This window comes from Lepeophtheirus salmonis, chromosome Z (genome assembly GCF_016086655.4).
Source record: "Lepeophtheirus salmonis chromosome Z, UVic_Lsal_1.4, whole genome shotgun sequence".
Classification (NCBI taxonomy): domain Eukaryota; kingdom Metazoa; phylum Arthropoda; class Copepoda; order Siphonostomatoida; family Caligidae; genus Lepeophtheirus; species Lepeophtheirus salmonis.
This window is the reverse complement of record NC_092584.1, coordinates 17,959,688-17,980,105: the sequence shown is the minus strand read 5'-3', so window position 1 is coordinate 17,980,105 and position 20,418 is coordinate 17,959,688. Positions and strand designations below refer to the sequence as shown.

Genomic DNA, 20,418 nt, shown 5'->3' with positions numbered 1-20,418 from the left:
TAAAGGGTATTTTTCCCATAAAGAAGCATATTTAAAACATCAAACTATTTTTGATCCATTGCGTTAGAAATAAATAAAATAACGTCACAATTTACACAATATCTCACAAACTAAAGAACAGATTGTAATGAAATTTGGACCGCTGTCTTTTGAAGGTTCGTTCTAACTAAAACTAAGATAAATTTAAAAATAAAAAAAACCAACGCATCCATGTGTAAAGCTTGAGAATTGTCAGACCATGTGTTAACTCCAAGACAAATTATCACTCCTTGCCTTCCTCAAACTCATAAGGACTTTATAATTTTTTTATTAAAAAAAACCGATAATGGTGATTCCTTATGAAAATTTATACAAAAAATATTATTCATCTTGAAACTACAAAAAGCCTTACTCACGTCTAAGGTCATGCTTTATATAACTACATTAAAAGCTGCCTACCTTACAAGCACTTGGCATACTTTATCCAACTATGTATTGGCGTTGTGTTAATTTTATTTATACATTTTTTGACAACGTATCGATGAAATAAGCTATTTTCTTACATTGATTTAATGTGGTATAATCATTACAAGAGGTTATTTCAAATAAATTGAATATATTGAAAAGTAACTAATCCAACTTTTCTGTGTAAAAAAAATGGGAGTATGTGTGTATCTATTTATATGTAATAACAAAATGATAAAAACGGAAGATAAAAAGTTAGTTAGTTGTGATAAAGAGCAGAATAGAGAGTTTGTGGTTGAAAATAGCGCATTTTTGAATGTCGCAGTTAAAATATAATGTATTTAGATTATTTTTTGCTTTGCATTATCATTACTGTAGAAACATTCTATGTACTTATATAATTAATATATTTGTACTTTAAGGTGGTCCTTAAAAATCAAGTTTGTACTCTGCGTTGTCTGAGGGCCTTTCACGTGGTGGTTTCCTTTATAATAGAACTTTGCAGTTCAAAATATTTTGAACTCTACTTTTTTATTTCTTACTAATTTATTGTTAATTTTAGCCAGTCACTAAAATATTAAAAAAGTTGACACTACATATATAATCAACTGTCGCAAAAAGGCATTCTAACAAAGAAGTATAAGCAATTTTAATGTGAATTGTATCCTTATTATTTTTTTCAATCAGACCTTGCAATAGATTTGGATCCCATTCTGAATAGAAGAGACATGTCATTGAAAGGCTAAACTTTTATGCCTTGGGTGGGCCCTTTCCCAAGATAATGGGCGAGTATTGTACTCATGATTGTCCATATTACTTTTAATTTGTTTGCAGTCTTCTAAAAACATGGGCGAGCTTTTATTTTTGTTGCATTCTTTGCACGGTGTCTCTCTGTCCATATAATATATACCGAATGGTACCCTCACATTCGACTATTTAGGACTAAGATACGGATGGAACAATGACCTCAAATATTACTTCTGATGAAGCATGATGATGCTCGTATGGAGTGTCTCTTTCTTTTACTCCCTCCTGTATTTTTGTTTTTTTTCTTCACATTTTGCACTACTCTTAGCGGAATTGGTTTTTCTATTACCTTGAAAACTCTGAGGAGGGAATCGTGTAGCACACGTGCGATAGAAAAAATAACTCTATCCTTGATTATTTATTTAATTAACCAAAACATATTCGATATCTTCAATTAAGTCTAACTATTGGTTAATTAAACCATTGGCTAATCCCTATTCCATCCCTTGTCGATGGGCTTACCTTAACGTATTGTCTTAAGTGTTAGTGACACTGGTCCAACAAAATTAAGGGTGAAATTTACTCTCAGACACAGATGCAAGAACCATTCAACTTTTTGTGACAAGACATAATCTCAAATAATATAAATTGTAGATTTAGCTTTTTACATCCTTTGTTATGTTGTAATCTCATACCATCTGAGACCTTAGAGACTTAATGGTGAAGATCTATTAAACACCAATTTATACATAGTTTTTATATTTTGTTCCCGTTCCCTTTTCTCTGGGATTCTCAGGATTGATGCTTCTGGTTTCTCTGCTAAGGATGTGGCAAAGAAAATTGATCAACACACATTGTAAAACGAGGCCATAGAAAAATCTCCATGATCTGGAACTTGGATCTTACTTGTAATTAGCATTATCTACTAATAGGTCAAAGTGAGATGAATTCAGTACCTCTTCTTCTCTTTTAAACTATGATAAAATCTTTAAGTTTGATATATATATCATGTATATTTATAAAATATTCAGCTTTCACATCTATTTAGCATACTGTCTTAATAGTTGAATTCATAAGAAGAAAAAAGGCTAGCATTAACCCTTAGACAAGACAAAATCTCAAATAATATTAATTGTGGATTTAACTTTTACAAACTTAGTTTTGTAATTATATCAATTCGCTTAACCTACTCGTAAAGTGAGTGCTACTTATACATATGTACATATATTGGAGTGCCCCTGGAAAATAAATGTTTTACGTGAACTTGTCACACCTGTGTATTTTTTTTCTCAAAAATAAAACTTAATTGCCAAAATGATTCTAATTTTTATTAATACTTAATATTCGTTCTCACCTCCATATGTTTTGATAGAGCTATATTTAAAAAAATAAACCGAAAAAATCGATATATTCACTTTGTTTGACAACATAAATTGGTATTTTAAGCTAAAACACAATCCTCTTTTACATAAATTAGAGTACTTAATATTTATGCTATTACAAAATGATTTTATTCACAAAGGGAATCACTATTTGGGCACTTTTCTTTTCTCAATAGTCGTAAAATTTTAATTGATCAACAACGTTTATCGTATATTAAACAATACAAACGTCAGCGTATGTTGATAAATTTACAAAAGTTTAAGAGCTACTTCTCAATTTGCAGTAGACAGCTAGAGTCACCCTAATGTGTACAAAGGAGTATATAGGTTGAATATAAATAGAACTGTGTTCGAAAGAGAGAGAAAAATGTTTTTTCTTTTCCTTATTATATTTTTAAATGTAATTGGTAGTGCTTTCATGATTCAGTTCATAAGGGAAAAACAAAATCCCTTGCCAATAAATAAGAAATATATTTTTTTACATACTGATAATAATATTTGTATGAAAATAGAAGTAAATATTAATTATAATTGAATCAATAAGTCATTAAAAGGTTCTGTTGACAGGGAGGATTTTTCTTTAGAAAGCCTTTAAGCGGATAGGAGTAGATAGACCAGAAGAATTTATTAAAAACCCATAAAACAAGGTTGGAGTTATATTTTAAGACCCTTCATAACTTTCCACTCAAATGTAAACAACCCAATGCAAATGTATTTGAATGGATGAAAAATTTGAGTATTTTTCTAAGTGTTTATCTTGCTTATTTTACGATTAAAATGTTTGTATGTTTTTTTCTAAATAGTATTGTAATATTGATCCAATATGAATAATATATTTGTAAAAGTCTTAACTATAATGTTATCGTGTTTGTCGGATGAAATAAATCCGTATGCACTATTTAAGATAGAGTTTTTAACTATTAGAGGTAAAAGAAGAATTTTTTTTATTAATTCATAAAGAATTTGTCAATTAAAAAATAAACTGTTGATTTATAAGAGGTTCTGTGATCATTACCTTGTTTGTGTATATTATAAATCATATCTTTATTATTATTTTTTTTTTGAACGGCCTAATTCAATTATATTGCAAGATCTACATTTTTGTTTCTACAAACCTCGATAAAAAAGAATCAAAAGAATGAATAATTGATAGCAACTTCATAAATATTGAAGAATCTTGTAAGATTTTTTATTTTTACAGACATAGAACCACATATATTTCACCTAGTCATATCATTATTACAATCTGTTAACACATTTATTATATAAACTATCTGACGAATGGGTTTTTGTACATCTAAACTTACATAAAATACAACTCTGTAATTTTAGTAATTTGATCAAATTAATCAATTCCCTTCCTTGGCCGGTATAAATAAAACTGAAACTCTTGAGTCTAAAAAATATTTTATATTTCACATATATTACTTTGATAAAAGGATTCTATATTTTGCCTGCTCGCTCACTTCATTTAAAATATGCTGTGTTCCCTAGTTTCCTCCCCAGAAAAAAACAGATCCTATCTTCATAAGTCTTGCCGTATATACTTCCAAGAGAAAAAGTATTGGTAATCACCTAATACTTGAATCAGTAGACAATATTATATGATGAAGTAATATCATAAAGTTAGATGGAAGCAGGGTTAATTAAAGTACATTGTTATACTATAACGCGTGTACGAGAGATGACTGTGTGTTGTGTGTTTTGTCCAAATCTGTCTGCCTTTCTCATCAGTTGGTACGACACAATAAAATGAAAATTGTAGAAATAGGGACGTCATAGAATATAAATGGTTTGTTTTTGTCAAAATCTACCTGCCTTGCCTTGCAGTCAATACGATGAAATCGATTGGAAATTCAAGAAAGCCAGATGACATGATGATCTAACCTTGTGTTTTTATTTATCTCAGGAGGAAGGAAATGACAAAAAAATGTGTTAATATGAAAACACGTAAGTGAATTGAATCAAGTTTTAATGTTTGTTCAGCATGAAAATGATATAGAAATAAATCATTTTGACCTGTTTTATTTGTTAATGTGGATTATTGTTAGTGTTGAGTTGAGTTGGTCCTTATTTAGTACTGAGGACCTCAGACCAGTAAGATACTGGTTATTAAAGAATGTAAAACTGATCCCTTCTGACGACAATAAAGGTGTGTTTCCTTCTTTTTTAAATTATGCAGTTAGATACATAGAATAAATTATATATCGAAGTATAAAATAATAAATTGGATCATTATGAAGAATGTATATTTTTGCAGGATATGTGCATTGCTCTTAATAAAAATTGCATATATCTTAATTAGCTTAATAAACCATCTACATTTTTAAGAGTTTGCCTTAAATTTACGTCTACATAAAATAATCTTCAAACTTAAACAACTCTTCCTATTCAAAATGAAGAGATTGTGTAATTTAAAATATGCTTTGTTTGTAGGAGTGAAAATGTTGTTATGATAAAATAAGTAACGTCGAAATTTCCCTACCCCAAAGAAAAAGCCTTTTAAATCAGAAGATCTCCTTAGTTTTTAGAGGGAGAATTGTTGAAGCTTGAAGATTATAATATTTAAATATCTAAAAAATAAAAAGTGTGCAGAGCAATGATATATATGATTAAAGAGAATCAAAGGAAATAGGCGACTTGGCCCTTAAAAATAATAATGAATCTAAAAAAGTCCTTAAAATATATTCACGCTGATAATTTGAAGAATGTTGTATAAGGGAAGAGATTGTCTATCATTATGTTTCCATTAAATTAGCTTTGAGATGCAGTAAGATGTACTCTGTAACAAGCAAACTACTCCCTTTTGGATCCTCAATTCCACTCTGAGTCGAACAAAGACTAAGAGTCATTTATGAGTATACGCAATTGTGATTTTACTTTATACTATGATTTTCTCAATTCAGGAATAAAAAAACTTTCCTTAAAAAAAAAACACTGTTCAAAGTACAAACAATAAAAACTTGCACCAATTTGTATTGAATTGACTACTCCAATTAAAATGTTTAGTTATTATTTGACTAAGAATTTAAGATTTAAGATCAACGTCAGAGTAATACTTTAAGTATTCCTCACCCCTTCCCATCATAGCTGACCTCCTTTGAATCATTCTTCAAATTGTAAGGGTTACCAAGGTGATTATTATATTTTACTTTATTTCATTTTTTCTTTACATACCAAAATGCTTAGGATTTACAACACTATATAAATATACTAAAGTTAGTAAGCTTTGAGAAAAAGCTACAAAATGCTTTGGATTTACAAGCCTATTTACAGAGACTCCGAGGAAATAGGGGACGGACATGTTGGTTTAAATTTTAATGAATTAAAAAATATATTTTTCTAAAAAATCCCATTCGTTAAAAAAATTAGGGGGTGAATGGAGGGGGGGACAAAAGATGTTAATAGAGCAAGTAAACAATTAAATACCTATCAGTATTAAAGGTGTGATAATTTGTTTCTCAATTGATATGTATATCATCTTTTTTCTTAAAGTATCAATTGATGTGGTTAACCACCTTAAACTAATACAAAATATGCATATTGTATTGCATTTATTATTCACAAATAAAATTACATGTCTATGAGGCAAAACATTTTAATATACCTAAATTTAGGAGTATGCTGTTTAGTAATATTAAATACTAAAAATGAAACAATTTACATAGATATAATCAGACGACAAAAAAAGAAATGAAAATTTGTGTAGTTTTTAATTATAAACTTAATTTACTGACATCATTTTGGAAAAGGAAAACTTAATTAAAGTATTTTTACCAAAATAAAAGAATATTACATTTGTTTTGTCTGAATTTATATCATTTTCATTTGTATAGTAATATATTTACTTACAAAAAAAACTCTTCAGTGAAGGAATAATCTATAGACAGAGCATGTATTTTCCTGTTCTTTTATATGATCAACTACGGGCCATTTTTTCAATTAGTAATTTCAGATTGAAATTGAAATAGTCAACTGAATTAAACCCATAGTTTTATAAATATCTTTACTTCCATTCAAATTCTAACAAACCCAACATTAAAATGGATTTTTCAGATATTAGAAACTTTATTTGCATTAGATTTTTGATATTTTATGATCAACAAAGAAATTGAGCACTTTTTTTCACTTTACATTTTATTTCTACTAATTAATAATTGAAAATAAGAGTTGGAGAAAAGAATATTAAATTTTGTAGCATTTAGAGGATGTATATTTATCCTGCTGTTAATAATTATAGTTTTTTCTTTACATTATAAGCTAACTCAAAATCCATTTCTATTAACTTTTTTCATATTTATCGTTACGGTAGAAAACTAAAACAATTTAAAAAGTGAAGCCAAAATTTTATACTTTAAATTATTGCAAGGATGTTTCAGTCTCCGTAGCAGAGTACTCCTACAAATTTCTTTGTGATTTCTTCCCAACTGTCTTCGAGATCAGGACTGGAAGAGGGCCTTGTCCCAGAAGTGAGCAAAGTGGTCCATGCAGAAGTTATGTGTCTTCAAGACCGTACGGCTGGGGACACCGTCTTGTGTCTACAAATAGTGGTTCTAAGGATAGTTAACTTTCAGCCAGGGCAAAATTTTCCAACCTCAGGACTTTATAGTAGGCCTCAGCCCCGATTTGCTGATTGGGTTCCCATCAGAGGTCACAACTCCCAACCACATTGTTTGGGCCGGATGTTTCGTACTGAAGGTGCCTTGGACTTTTTCAAGTGATGCTATTATATGTCTGTTGTATCTACGTTTCAAAACCTGATCGACTCTGAATATCTTCTTGTATGAGAAGATCTTCACAGTCGAGGGATGACTCTTCAAGTAATTAAGGACTTTTTAGCATCTCTCAAGTCTTAAGGCATCCATCCTGTCAATGAAGAGAAGTTTTGGAGTCATGAGAAATCTCTTAAGGCCTACATCATCATGAACTGCCCTCCTGATGGTGATTAAGTCAACGTTGAACTTGTTAGACAAGCGGCACATTGATGCTGATGGATCTTCCTTGATCTTGGCCTCCAAGGATTTGAGAAAATGATTCATCTCGCTTCAAACCATTGCCTCCACTTCTTGCCTTCATTTGGACTCCTTTCCCATTCTCTTTGTCCACCCTAATGTAGCGGACTGTTCTCACAATCACGCCAACAATGTCTGAAATTCTTATCGAATCAACATCTGCGTCGAGAAGATCTGAAACCGTTTGCCCTCTTTATTCCTGTTCACCATTTTTCGTTCATTTTTGATCAAATTAAAACAATGTCCAAGAAAAACAACAAATGTATTCCAACATTTCTTGAGATGTTACCTGAAGCCTTAATTAGCGCAAAAGATTTAATTTTAATGACAAAGAAAGCTTTCCTCTTGCATTCTTTATTAAACTTCTTTTCTTTTCTTTTTATTGAAGAATTTATTTTGTCTCACAGAGTTTAACATATTCCTTTCATATTTCAAATAAATAAATCCCGAGCAGATATGAGAAGGCTTATTTAAAAGAAAACAGAGCCAATCAAATCTTTATTGCCCTTCCAGCTGGAACATCTAACTAAAGTTCACAAAAACGAAGATAAAAAAAAAGCATGTTTTTTGTAAAGGATAATATTTTCTTAACTGCACAGATTCACAAGAATTACTTAGGCACTAAGAGAAAACGTGATTGTTTTTAATAATAAAAATTAAAAATTCATATAATATCTTTTAGATAATAAATATATATAGTTACAAAGTTTTTTATTATTTTTTACAAGTTGGAATATAAAATAATTTGCATACCTACCTAGCAATTTCTTTCCACACACAAAAAAAACTTTTGAATAAAATTTAAATAAAAATATACAAAACTCTATATTATATTTTTGGTTTTATATTTTCTTTGATTTATTACGATTTTTGAATAAATGATTGTTTTTATTTGTTTCAGCTTATATTTGGGACAAAGGACGTGAGCAATAATGGATTGATTCGCAACAATGATATCCAATCAAAAAGCTAACAAAAAAGAGATGTAAAGTGTATGTGAGAATATGAACTTCTTCATGAGTGGTTTTTTTCTTCTTATCATTTTATCTACGTTGATTGGGATTGCTTTACCCGAGCCTGCTTTGAAGAATGTTCATGGACCGGTAAGTGTGTCACATGTATACGTAGTTACCTTTTTTGTATACCACAACTTTTCTTCCGACAATAAACCGAAAAAATAGCGAAAAATCGGTCTTTAGGTGTTGGGAAATTCATTTTTTTTAATCCTTTTTAAAATTGTTCACAGATTAAAAAGAATTGAAAAAAATGTCAGATTGAAAATAGTTTTAGCAGCGTATAAGAGGAGGGAAATAAACACAAAGCCTAGAATGTACATAAGGACATAGGCAGGAATTAGTTGAGTTTATTTCTACTTGGAGTCTAACAAGGACCTAGATTGTTAACTCCCAAAGAAATCCTCAGTGTTGCTCTCTGTTTTTTTCATGAGCAAACTCACACTTACTTACTCAATTTATATAGCTATTCTCTTCTCAAGAATGAAAGAAAAAAAAACATAATTAGAAAAAATAAATTAAGATTTGATGAGATAGGCATTACTTTAGTTTCTAGAGCTCTCATTGGCATTGCTTTACCAAAAGGCACTCGTTGCTAAACCTCACCTACGGTCACATGAATTATTTGTTATTTGATATATATAATGTGCTTCCCCCTTCTATTATTTTTTAATCAGCTCGATGATAAAAATATGACATCCTCTGACACAAATCCACAGATATATATTACTTTATCAACTTATATATATGCAGATTGTGCAATGTGTAGAGCCACAAAAGTACACAAATTTTGAGAGCTTTTGCATTTTTTTTTTTCTTTTTTGGGAATAAAAAGTAATTTGTCGAAAAAATTATGAAAGTACTTTCTAAAGAAGTACAAAAAATTATAAAAAATAGTCTTATGTCAAATTCCTACAAATATTTTAATTATTTAGACGAAATAGACTTTTGAAATTTAGTTATTTTTCTCAAAATTTAGAAGAAAATAAACAACAGGCTTAGATACCCTGCAAAGACTTGGCGGCAAAGGACTAAAAAAGTTTATTGCTGTATATTTATAGAGTTGTCAAAAAAATGACATTGGATGAGTGGGATAATTTCATAGTTGCAACTTCAACAGTTCTTATTTTATTTTCCAACGCTGATATCATTTTTTCTAGTCATTGACAAAGCTATATTTAGAGATGACAAGGGATCTTTGATAGTAGTTTAGAGCTGTGATACAGACGTCTTTTTTGAAAACAAAGCTGGGGGGGGAAATATTTCCGATGTTATAAAAAATAAATTAAGTAGGGATCACCCTTGTTTACAACAAGAAGTTTGGACTTTGAAACTTTAAACCTACTCCTTCTTTTCTTTACATCAGCTATATTAATTAAATGTAGGATACCAAGAAGAAAAACAAATTATCTCACTATTGGGATGACCAGAGGAGGGCTCTTGAAATGCTTACGCACGCATTGAGTCATCGTATCTTCTTCCTTTTTTGTTTTTATTATTATGATATTTCTCAAATAGGAGCTATTACATGTTAACTTCCACTTTTAATTAAATTAAATGGAGGCTGTGTTTTCGCCTATACTTGTTTTTCTGTTGCTCACCAGGATTACAACAAAAGATACTGATTGATTTTGACATAACTTGTTCAAAATGTCAACTATGATCATAGTAAAGGGTCATTATATTTTTAAAAGGTCAAGGCTGCACAGAACGTAAAAACTAGTTAGTTAATCTACCATAACATTGGAATTTTAAGTATAGAGCTTACATATATGTGTGTCCTTATATTCGTTTTTTATATATATCATAAAATTCCCCTTCAACAGCTGATATACAATCTATACTTATCTGTGGTTGTATATTACAGAAGGAAGTGCTTTATTTCCACATCTCTTAACATTAGACCATCATACATTTTTGATTAATATGACAGTCCTTGTCTTATAAATGGATTCCTTCCAAGATGAAGTTATTAAGTATGAAAGGGATTCACATAAGGAGTTAGAACAAGAGAAAAAAATTATCCTGCATCAAAAAAATGTTTTTAATGTCACCCTCAGTTTATTTTCTCCCCTCTAACAAATGTTTGAAATTCAAGTCAAGGATTTTTTAAAGGAAGTGATATTAGAAGTAAAATCAGATACCCCTCTCACCTCCCCCATGGGAAATACATGGAGAAAGTTGAAAAGATGGCCTCACTAGAGGACAATGATCAGAACACATAAATAAATATACGTGGTGTGTCCACATAAAAACATTCTTTATTCAAAAAAAAAAAAATCCCCCAATCTTTATATTTCATAGACACATTTGAATCAATTATAGGTAATATTTTCAAGTTTTCTAGGATGAGCTCAGATACCCAAGACATTATTGCTATGGCTTAAAATCTGTATTTAATTTATGAAACTTAAGGCCCCTTCCAAATATAATCAACAATAGGCTCATTCTTTTATTTTGAGGATCAACTTTGGGGTATTTAAGCTCAATTTGCAGTACAACTAAAGGGTTAATTAGAATAATTTATTGATAGAAACTTGCAAATATTCGTCGAAGAATACAATTGTAATCCACAATTAATTTTGACAAAAACTTCATTCTAGCATTTTTTTTTGTTGTTGTTGATAAGACACAACTGTTTGATCAAGTAACAAAATTGTTTTAAAATGAGTCATGCTCGAGATAATTAAAGAGATGTCCTTACTAAAGGACAATGATTAAATTAGCAACTATATTAATAAAGCAATGTGTGTCTGTCTGTATGTATGAAAACTGTAAGTTATTTTGATATAAATTTTTCATATTAATGGCATCAAAAAATGCGTTTTGCATGAAGCATTGACCCGTATTAAGAAAGAAAAAGAAATGTATATAGGATGATGACTCAAAAATTAGAATCCTATTGGATTTAGCATCATTGGTAAAAGAATGACACAATTTTGTATTTAGCTCCATTCGAAAGAACTGACAAAAAGCTACCATTTGATTTTGTTTTTGAGTGATCAAAAATGTACTAGTAACAAGCAAAACGGGCTGAGGGTGTGTGATCTCATCCCTGGACAAGATTTACTCCGACAGGAATATCTTCATAGTGGACGCTGGTCTGAAAAGGAGAAATTATGGTTTCGTGGCTGAATCAAAAGCTCAGGTCGAGGGAACCTTCAAGAACAAATATCTAGCTCAGGTCATAGTCCTCGGCGTCGTGGAGGCGAGACGAACAAAACTTCTCACACGAATGTCGATACCCTGAATGCCCTGATCACGGAGGAGTGCAACAACTTTTCCTCAGAGTTCATCAAGGCCAGCTGTGCTTCTGTTCGTCCCCGTATTGAAGCCGTCATTGAGAATAGAGGGGACATATTGAATCAAAAGTGTAGAAAATGTTCAACTACCAACTTTTGCATTTAAAGTTGGCCATCAAAATGTCATAAAATAAAAATATGTAGAAGTGAAAAAGGCTTTTAAAAGTTTCTAATTTCTTAGTCCTCACCCTTTATAGTATAGAGTTGTATAAAATATTAGTTGATGACTCATTTCTTCTTCGTTTTTTTCTCAAGCTGTTATCATTATTATATTATGTTTGAGGAGAGAATATCTTAGTATTGAGTAGCAACGTGTGAATGTGCTCATGAAAAACGTAGAGGTAAACTGATGATTTTTCGTGGGGTATTTTCTATATTAGTAAAACAAAAGCTGTATTTTCGTCAAAACTTATTAACTCTGGAAATAACCGGTACAGCTTTTAGTAAATAAACTGTGCGTGGAATGATGAATAATAACACATTATACATTACCCTCAAGTGTGAGTAATATTATTGCAATATAGGAGGAGGAAGGTGGGGGATAAATAGATTAGGCCCTCTTACAACATGGTTGAACATTCCCACCATGAGATTGCCCAGTGTCCTTTGGGTAGTTTGGGACTGTGAAACCCCACCCCCAATTCATTAAATACATCCAAGGAACCCTCTAACACAACAATCTTGTTCAAATACCTTGAGTTGGTAGGGGTCCCGAGTGGAGTCTGTGTTAGTTACAAACTACCTCCAAAGCATCACATATAACCAAGGAAGAGGTGTTCATTAGATATATTGAATGGATTGGCCGTGGTTTTTAAAGATCCAGTGGCACCCCCAAGTACACCGCGCAGCCCGAAGGCTTGGAACTATTTTGTTGTTATTAGAGAGGTTCCTTGGATGAATTGACAGTGGTTTTTGCAGTACCGCACTACCACCGGACCAATCCAAGGGCGGAAGGTATTCAACCATATTTTTAGACGACCTCAGCTATTTATCCCCCTCCGTTCTTTCCAATCCTCTCGATGCATTTCCCAGAAGATTGGATTGAATTTAAAAAATTTCTCCCATTTAGAGAGATTCCCTTGGGGGATGGAACAAACAAATATCTTAAGATATTCGTCATAAATAATATTAAGTGAATTTATAACGCGTTATTATTCATCATGAAGTTTGAACAAAAATACAGGCAATTTCCCTTACTACAAATTTTCTCCAGGACCCTCTTCCATGGGCAACTTTGCCCAGAGCAGTTTCCCTAGAACACATATACCATATTATAGAATAGTATAATCGACTCGTTCAAATACATATACTGTATACCGATATAAATTACAACTTTTTATAATGACAAAACTTTGTACTCTTCTGCGTCCCTCTCTCAATAGTCAGTGATAAATGTGGTAAACATGTTTTGTTTTGTTATTCCTCTCTAGGTGATAATGAACAACTAAAACTCAAGAAACAAAAGTGCTTTAGATAATAAGTATTGTTAAAAGATAGATAGAATGGGCTTCTATGTTTTTAAATAAATACATATATAGGCATTTTTCCTACACAAAATAGCTGTCAAAAGATAAAGAAAAATGATACATTTTTTGCCATTTTATATAATAAGATAATATTTAAGTGATTAAATAAAATTTGTTAAAAGGGTTTTTAGATCGATTACAAAACTTGCAATAAAGTATTCAGAATGTAAGCAGCTATTCTATGACTTTTTAAATTGCACATACGCTGAGAACATTTCAAAACCTCCACTTATGACTAATATTAGAAAATTGCCTTTTTGCCATTATGCTCTTAATCGGAAAATATACCATGTTTGTTTAAATAGTTTTAATTGTTTAACCTTTTTATTTGTACAGATGAAGACCCGTGTTATTCAAACCAAATACGGGCGTTTACAAGGAATGATAACACGTGTTGGGCGGGATGCAGAGTCTCAAAAGCATGTTGAAATATATTTGGGAATACCCTATGCAAGTTCTCCTATAGGAAACTACAGGTAAGTTTTTTTTTTTTTTTTTTGTTACTCAATTCTAATTTTATGCCTCAAGAAATGGGAAGAGTCTTAACAATAAGTTTGTGTTTAGGATAACTCATACAAAAGTTATGACGTAACTCATATTCTGTGTGTTTCAAATATTTGGTTTGAATTACATAAAAAGAGTGTCACTATGTTGCAACTACGGGGCACCATTTGGGTGGAAGTGCTCACACAAAAGTATGAGTTTGTCCTCCTCAAATAAAGTATAAATTAAAATGTCATTTAAACTTTCTACTACAAGAACTTCATAACTTTGACTCGAATCTAAATTATTATCCTTAAAGATCATTTGTTTCTAAATGTTCCCTTCAGATTTTGAATTACTGAGTGGTGTTAATCAAACACAAATATTAAATAAATATAATTTAAAAAAAAAAAAAATAGATCTGTGAGCAAGTCCAGTAATTTTTCCATCCCTGAAGTATCCTTAGTCTTTACTTTTGTATCTCAGCTTTAAGCCTGGTGAGGAAACAAAGAAGGGATAATGTCACGGATTCGGGATCATTAGTATATTGGAAAAGACTCATTGTCTAGTAGGACCTAATTCAATGGTGCATCAGGATCTTAGTTGATGCTTGAAGAAATGTTCGAAACTCCATTCATAGAGAAAAATAAATGCTTCAATACTTAAGACTAAAAGTAAAGTTAGAACTTAGTATATAAAAGCATAAACCGACGCTGAATATGGTATACGGCAAAATCTCCTAGATATGAAATCCCCAGATTACCTAAACCATCTGTAACTACAGAAGGGTGTAATAATTAGAGATCTATTAAATGAACTGTCTCTAAAAAAATCAAATTGTTGACGTTTGTAAAAAAATATCATTACAGAAATGTCAAGAAATAAAAAAATTATGTTAAGCTAGTAGACGGGCATAGAAAAAGTCATCTTTATCACTTAAACAAATGTTGTATCGTCTTTTGGTCCAATCCAGTTCAGTCTTCGGACCGTTACTAATGGACCTTAGATCCGTCCTTGGAATTTTCCATATAAATATCGATGGTTTATCAAGCCTAATAAGATATATGAAATATGCTCTAAGCACATATCTTTGAAAAATATTATACTTTCCATTTTAATACAGAATAATACAAACATATTATATTGCTAATATTTTATATAATTTATTCTAGTATATAAAAGGATAATTTAAATTAAGGAAAAACAGCCTCATTGAAGTCAGGAGGGATCGATTTTACCTTCTTTAAGGACTGTCGAATGGAACTGAACGGGAACGTTGAAAAGAAAAATGACATTAGGTTTTTGATATTTTTAAGATTTAAAGCTTTTGTAAGCACTTTTTATTAAAAATAGGAATTAGTTATTTAAATATACATCAATGCCGAATGATTTAAGTTCCAAAACATTTTTTTAAATCCCTTAATCATGGATATAACTTGAGTTCTTTTTATTGAAAGTTGAAAAGGGATGCTGCTTCTTTGTCAGAAACGTATTGTTTCAAGAAGACTAAATCCAGAAAATGTATCAATTTTTAACTTGATAGCTCAGATTCTGAACTTAAAATTAAAAAAAAAAAAAAGACTTCCTTCAAAAACTCTCTATCTCTCTCAATTTGAGATAAGTAGAGTCCATTTATTAGCAGCATTTCATTGGGGGAAAAAACGGAAGAGAGATAAAGTTTGGAGGCACTATAATATTTTTGGCTGTCTAACAGAATTATCAATAATCTGTCCATTTATATTATATTAATGAATTTCATAAATAAAAATATCATATACACGATGCGTCATAGATATATGGCCGTCTGCAGGGGTGGTCTAGAAGGGCTGTAACCCCCCAAAATTTAAGGAATTTTTGCTTTCTAAAAGAAAATGAAATATTTCAAATTTAATTTAATTTTTCAATTTTGTTTTTCAAGAAAAATAATTTTCTGTGAATATATATGTTGATTTTTTTAAGCTTTTTTTTCGAAAAGCTGTGGATTTAAAAAAATAAAAATAAAAATTTTGTATTTTAAATTTAATATTTTCGTGAACAGCAGTAGATATTTAAAATTTTAGTCCAAAGAAATTATTTTTATGTGAACGACTATGGATTTTTGAAAAAAATTCTGAATAACTATGTATTATTGACTTTTTTTCCCGAGAATCTTAACTTTTTTGATTTTTGAATTTTTTTTTTCCAAGTTTTTAATAATTTATATTTAACTTTTTTAAATTAAAAATTTTCAATTTTATAAATTTAATTTTTAAAAGCCTTTCCATCGCTTCCCCCACGCCCTCCCGTCGAAAAAATATATAATCCTGCTTCAAAAGAAATTGATTTAGGACCAATATTTCTAAATTTATAATGGTCATTATGTAAAAGATATCAAAAGGCTGTTTTATACCTATTTATTGCATGATTAGTAGATTTATATTCCTTCTTGTTTGTTGTTTTTCCTTATTTTTTGTTGCTCCATTAATATTTTGTCAAGTATTTATTATTATAGTTCTTGTACATACTTATTTTGACATGTGCAATATTTTTTCATCATTAAGTATTTATCGAAAAATATACAAAGATGAGAGATAAACAAACATAGGCGAAGAAATAAATCCTTCTATTTTATAAATGAGGAAAAATAATAGATAAAATACTACTATTTATGTAGTGTTATAATGACATTAGAATAAAAACTGCAAATAACTCTATTGTTCGAGATTCTCTCTGATTATAAACAACTAGTGTGTGTACCCGGCATTGTTCCAAAAGTACTAGGTGGCAATATGTGTGGATGTGTTCGTCTGAGAATAGTTCCTTAGCTGATGAACGGATTTTGAAATAATTTTCATGTGTGTTTTTAAGGCTCACTAAATTGTTCTGGTAACATTTTTTTTTTTTTTTTTTTTGCTTTAAATGCAATGGCTGTCTTTAAATACCATTTTTCTCAAAACAAATTTTTTGACAAACACACAACCATTTTAAATGAGACTAAAAATAAAAAACTGTAGAATTCATTTTCCTCCATTTTGGTAAGTGCCATTACACACTTTTTTCAAGGGAGGTTATAAAAAGTTTAGAGAAGAAGAAAAAACAGAGAAAATAAGACAAAAGGATCCTTGATGTAAAAGTTGAGCAAACTATAGTTTCAACTTGAATAATTTTATTCTCTAAACTTATAATTCCATTTTTTTTTTTAAAGTGGGCAAAGATACATAAAATGCAGAGCAAATAATTCTTTATTTTTTGTTTTATATCAAACAGAAGAGTTGCGAATCAAATTTTAATTTCTGAATGTTGATAAGCACTCCCATTTACTTTTATTTTTTAATATGACGTGCTGACCTTAAGCTACACAGGTTTGTGTCTACATTGTTATTTCTTAGATCAGTTAGTGTCACAGTTATAGGATATGAAGCAGATACTCAAAAGTGAGGTCTCTACAGACAGACAAACAAACAATATTATTTTTAACAATATTCTACATATTAAGTATGATACACGTTGACCTTTAGATACAGACCCTTCCTGCTACATTGTTATTTTTAAAATAAAGGTTTGACACATTCTAAGATTTTAAATGCCCACTCAGAAATAATGAATTGACAAATAAACTTTCCATTATTAATAAAGATAACTAAACAAGATAAAAAAAGTTCCTAAATATATTTTTATGAAACATTATGCTTAAAAAAGGAAATAAAATAATTGCTACATCTCTAGGAGAGAGGGTTTTAATAATATGAAAATTGGTATTTAATGTCTTTAAGAAGATTGTTGACTTCCAGTATGATTACGTCACATGAAAACACTTTATTCAATTGATTTTTTTGTAGGTTAGTGTGTTTCATCTGCATTCTTGCGAGGGTACTAATACTTAATTGACAAAATACACATATTTAGGTCACAATTGGTCATTTTAGACGTCTTCTACAATCTCTGTTATATAGATATGGGTCAAATATTCCTGTTTAATTGATTTATATGTACTAATACACAAAAAAAAGGTTTTTTGAACTTTTATTTCATAAATGCTATGGTTCAACGACAGTTTTTGCCTATAAATGAATTATGTTAATAAAAGTCTAATTTGATTTTTAAAATAGGAGAAAAATATTTGAAAATTCCCCATATAATATGGTAATGTGGTTTGGAGGTAAATAAACTTAAAACATATCTAAAACAGCTTATACTTTTGATGTTTGGTTTTATTTTGAGTTTTTTACTAATACTTATTGTCAACTTATATTTACAATATTTGAGCATTTAAAAAAAATGTAATCTTCAAAATATATCTGAAAAAGGCCAATTTAAGGTCAAAATGTAGACATTTTTCATATTAAAAGTGTCAATAGCGGAACTATAAATGATTTTATATAATAGACATAAACTTTGCAAATAGTTTTTATAGATACCCTGTAACAGAAACTCCCGGATTTTGACATTTTCACATCTCTAACCATAGCGCAGTCAAAAAAGACTTAACTCCAAAAAATGCGACACTTTAATGTATATACATAAATGTATGCTTGAATTATGTTTTATCTAATAGTTATTTATATCCTATTAGATATAGTATGTAATAGGAAAAATAAGGTCATACATAGAACATGGTAATTTGCTTTTAGCTCACTATCTCGAATAGAAAAAGCAATAATATACACTATATATAGTCAAACCGGGTGGAAACTAAAAAATGAAGGACTCTACAAATTATGGTGCTATATAGTATTTATAAAAATATCAGTTTTCAGCAGCAAGAAAAAAAAAGAATTTAGAATAGTAGAAGAGAGGACACGAATCTCATAGAAATGACTAAAATTCCTGTGGTTCAAACTCAATCAAAGATTTCAAAGCTCAAGAGAGTGCCCAGGAAGACTTTTAAATTGTAAAAACAAGTTTGAAAGGAATGGCTATAGCAAAAACAATCTCATTATCAATGCAGATAACCTACAGAACATCATTGATATTATTTCAAGCATGCTAAAGATTTGGAATTTATCAAACGAAAGTCAACAAAAAATAGGTAAAGAATTTCCCTGATGGCAAAAATGTAATCTTCAGCAGGACGGGTCTCATGCACACACAGCTAAATCTTCTAATCATTCTCGGGTAAATATAGCAATTACTGCCGCCATGTCATATAGACGAGATGCTGGTCCTCTTGATTATTTCTTAAAATCAAGTGTCGAGTCAATTACTGAGGTATTTTTGTAAACCTCCATAAAGCCTGCGTCTCTCTATTCATTAAGAGGTTTGTTGCCCTAGTAACAGTCAACGGTGACATAATTGAAAAGATAAATAACTGACCTGATTGGAGATTTGTAAACAATTCTTTTTTTGTAATATATATTGAAAAAATATATATTTTTTTTAAACATTCCAGAATAATTTGCAAACTCTGTAAATTTTTGAATGTTCACCCCGTAGGTACATGTATATCAATGAAAATCATTAGAAAATAAGCTCTGTCTGCAAAAAAAGAAAAAGAAAAAAAGGCTTCATATATGTAGAGGAAAAAAGGTTCTTGTAATTTGCATATTGTATGTTCGATACACATGGTGTTGTCTCGGTCCTTATTAAGGACTGCAAACAATGTCGTTCAGGCCCCCCCCTTGTGAATTAGAAATATTCAGTATTAGATAAGCAGAGGTACGATGGGCCTCAAGCAATCCACATACACAGTAGAATTGACAACCTTTTATCCCTTCTTGAAGAAGAATAGTGGTATGATCTTCCCTGTGCTGGTAATGACGCCCAATACCATGATGGAGCTGCAGTTCTGGGACTTGTACATATAGGGAACATGGCCATTTGATGAGGAGAGCCATTTATCATTTTGAGAGTTCCTTTTGCGTTTAGGAAATTAATATTTTCTTATCTGAGAAAATGATGGTGGGTTTGCAATGGACGTCTTGAGCCTAGAGATCAGAGTCTTTCAGTGGGCCAACCTGACTTCCTTTTTTTTCTCAGTCAAAAGATGATATTATACACAAGACTGTAACCTTTTAATTGAGACACTCAGATGTGAACTTAATGAGGGAAGGAATACTAGTATTATTATTGATTGAATTTTGTCTGAATTTATCTAGCTAACCCTGTAAAATATGAGTAATATTATATTGTCAGTTTTAAATTTCTTAACTTTAAAACAGTTTTTGAGAGCCAAAGTAAGGTTTAGCTTAGATTAATCATTCAAAAGGCCAATGCATTTTTATTAGCCTAATATATTTAGACATTTTTATTTTTATTTGTTATACAGTTAAAAAATGAAAAATATAATATTAAATGACTTTTTAATGTTTTAAACTCTAAGGGCTGTAAAACGACATTTTTAATACCTAAACAATCGTGCTTTGATTTACAACGATCTACAGATAGAGATGTAGATCTTATACAATTTAATAAATAATTGTGGAAAAATTCTACATCTAGGAGGTTGATTCTACAAACATTATAAAATATAGCACACATTCGAATAAAGCCTTTGATTCAGGGTAACATTTGTATAAGGGAGATGCTTTAAA

The 20,418-nt window shown here is 30.2% G+C and overlaps 1 protein-coding gene across 1 annotated transcript in view; it reads left to right on the top strand.

The window, feature by feature from the left end:
- The window catches only part of LOC121130327 (neuroligin-4, X-linked), a 424,376-nt gene that overhangs the window by 221,656 nt on the left and 182,302 nt on the right, over positions 1-20,418 (top strand). Inside the window, 2 exon segments of the mRNA XM_040726084.2 lie at positions 8,487-8,688; positions 13,763-13,902. Coding sequence (XP_040582018.2) covers positions 8,590-8,688; positions 13,763-13,902 — 239 coding nt within the window. The 5' untranslated portion in view covers positions 8,487-8,589.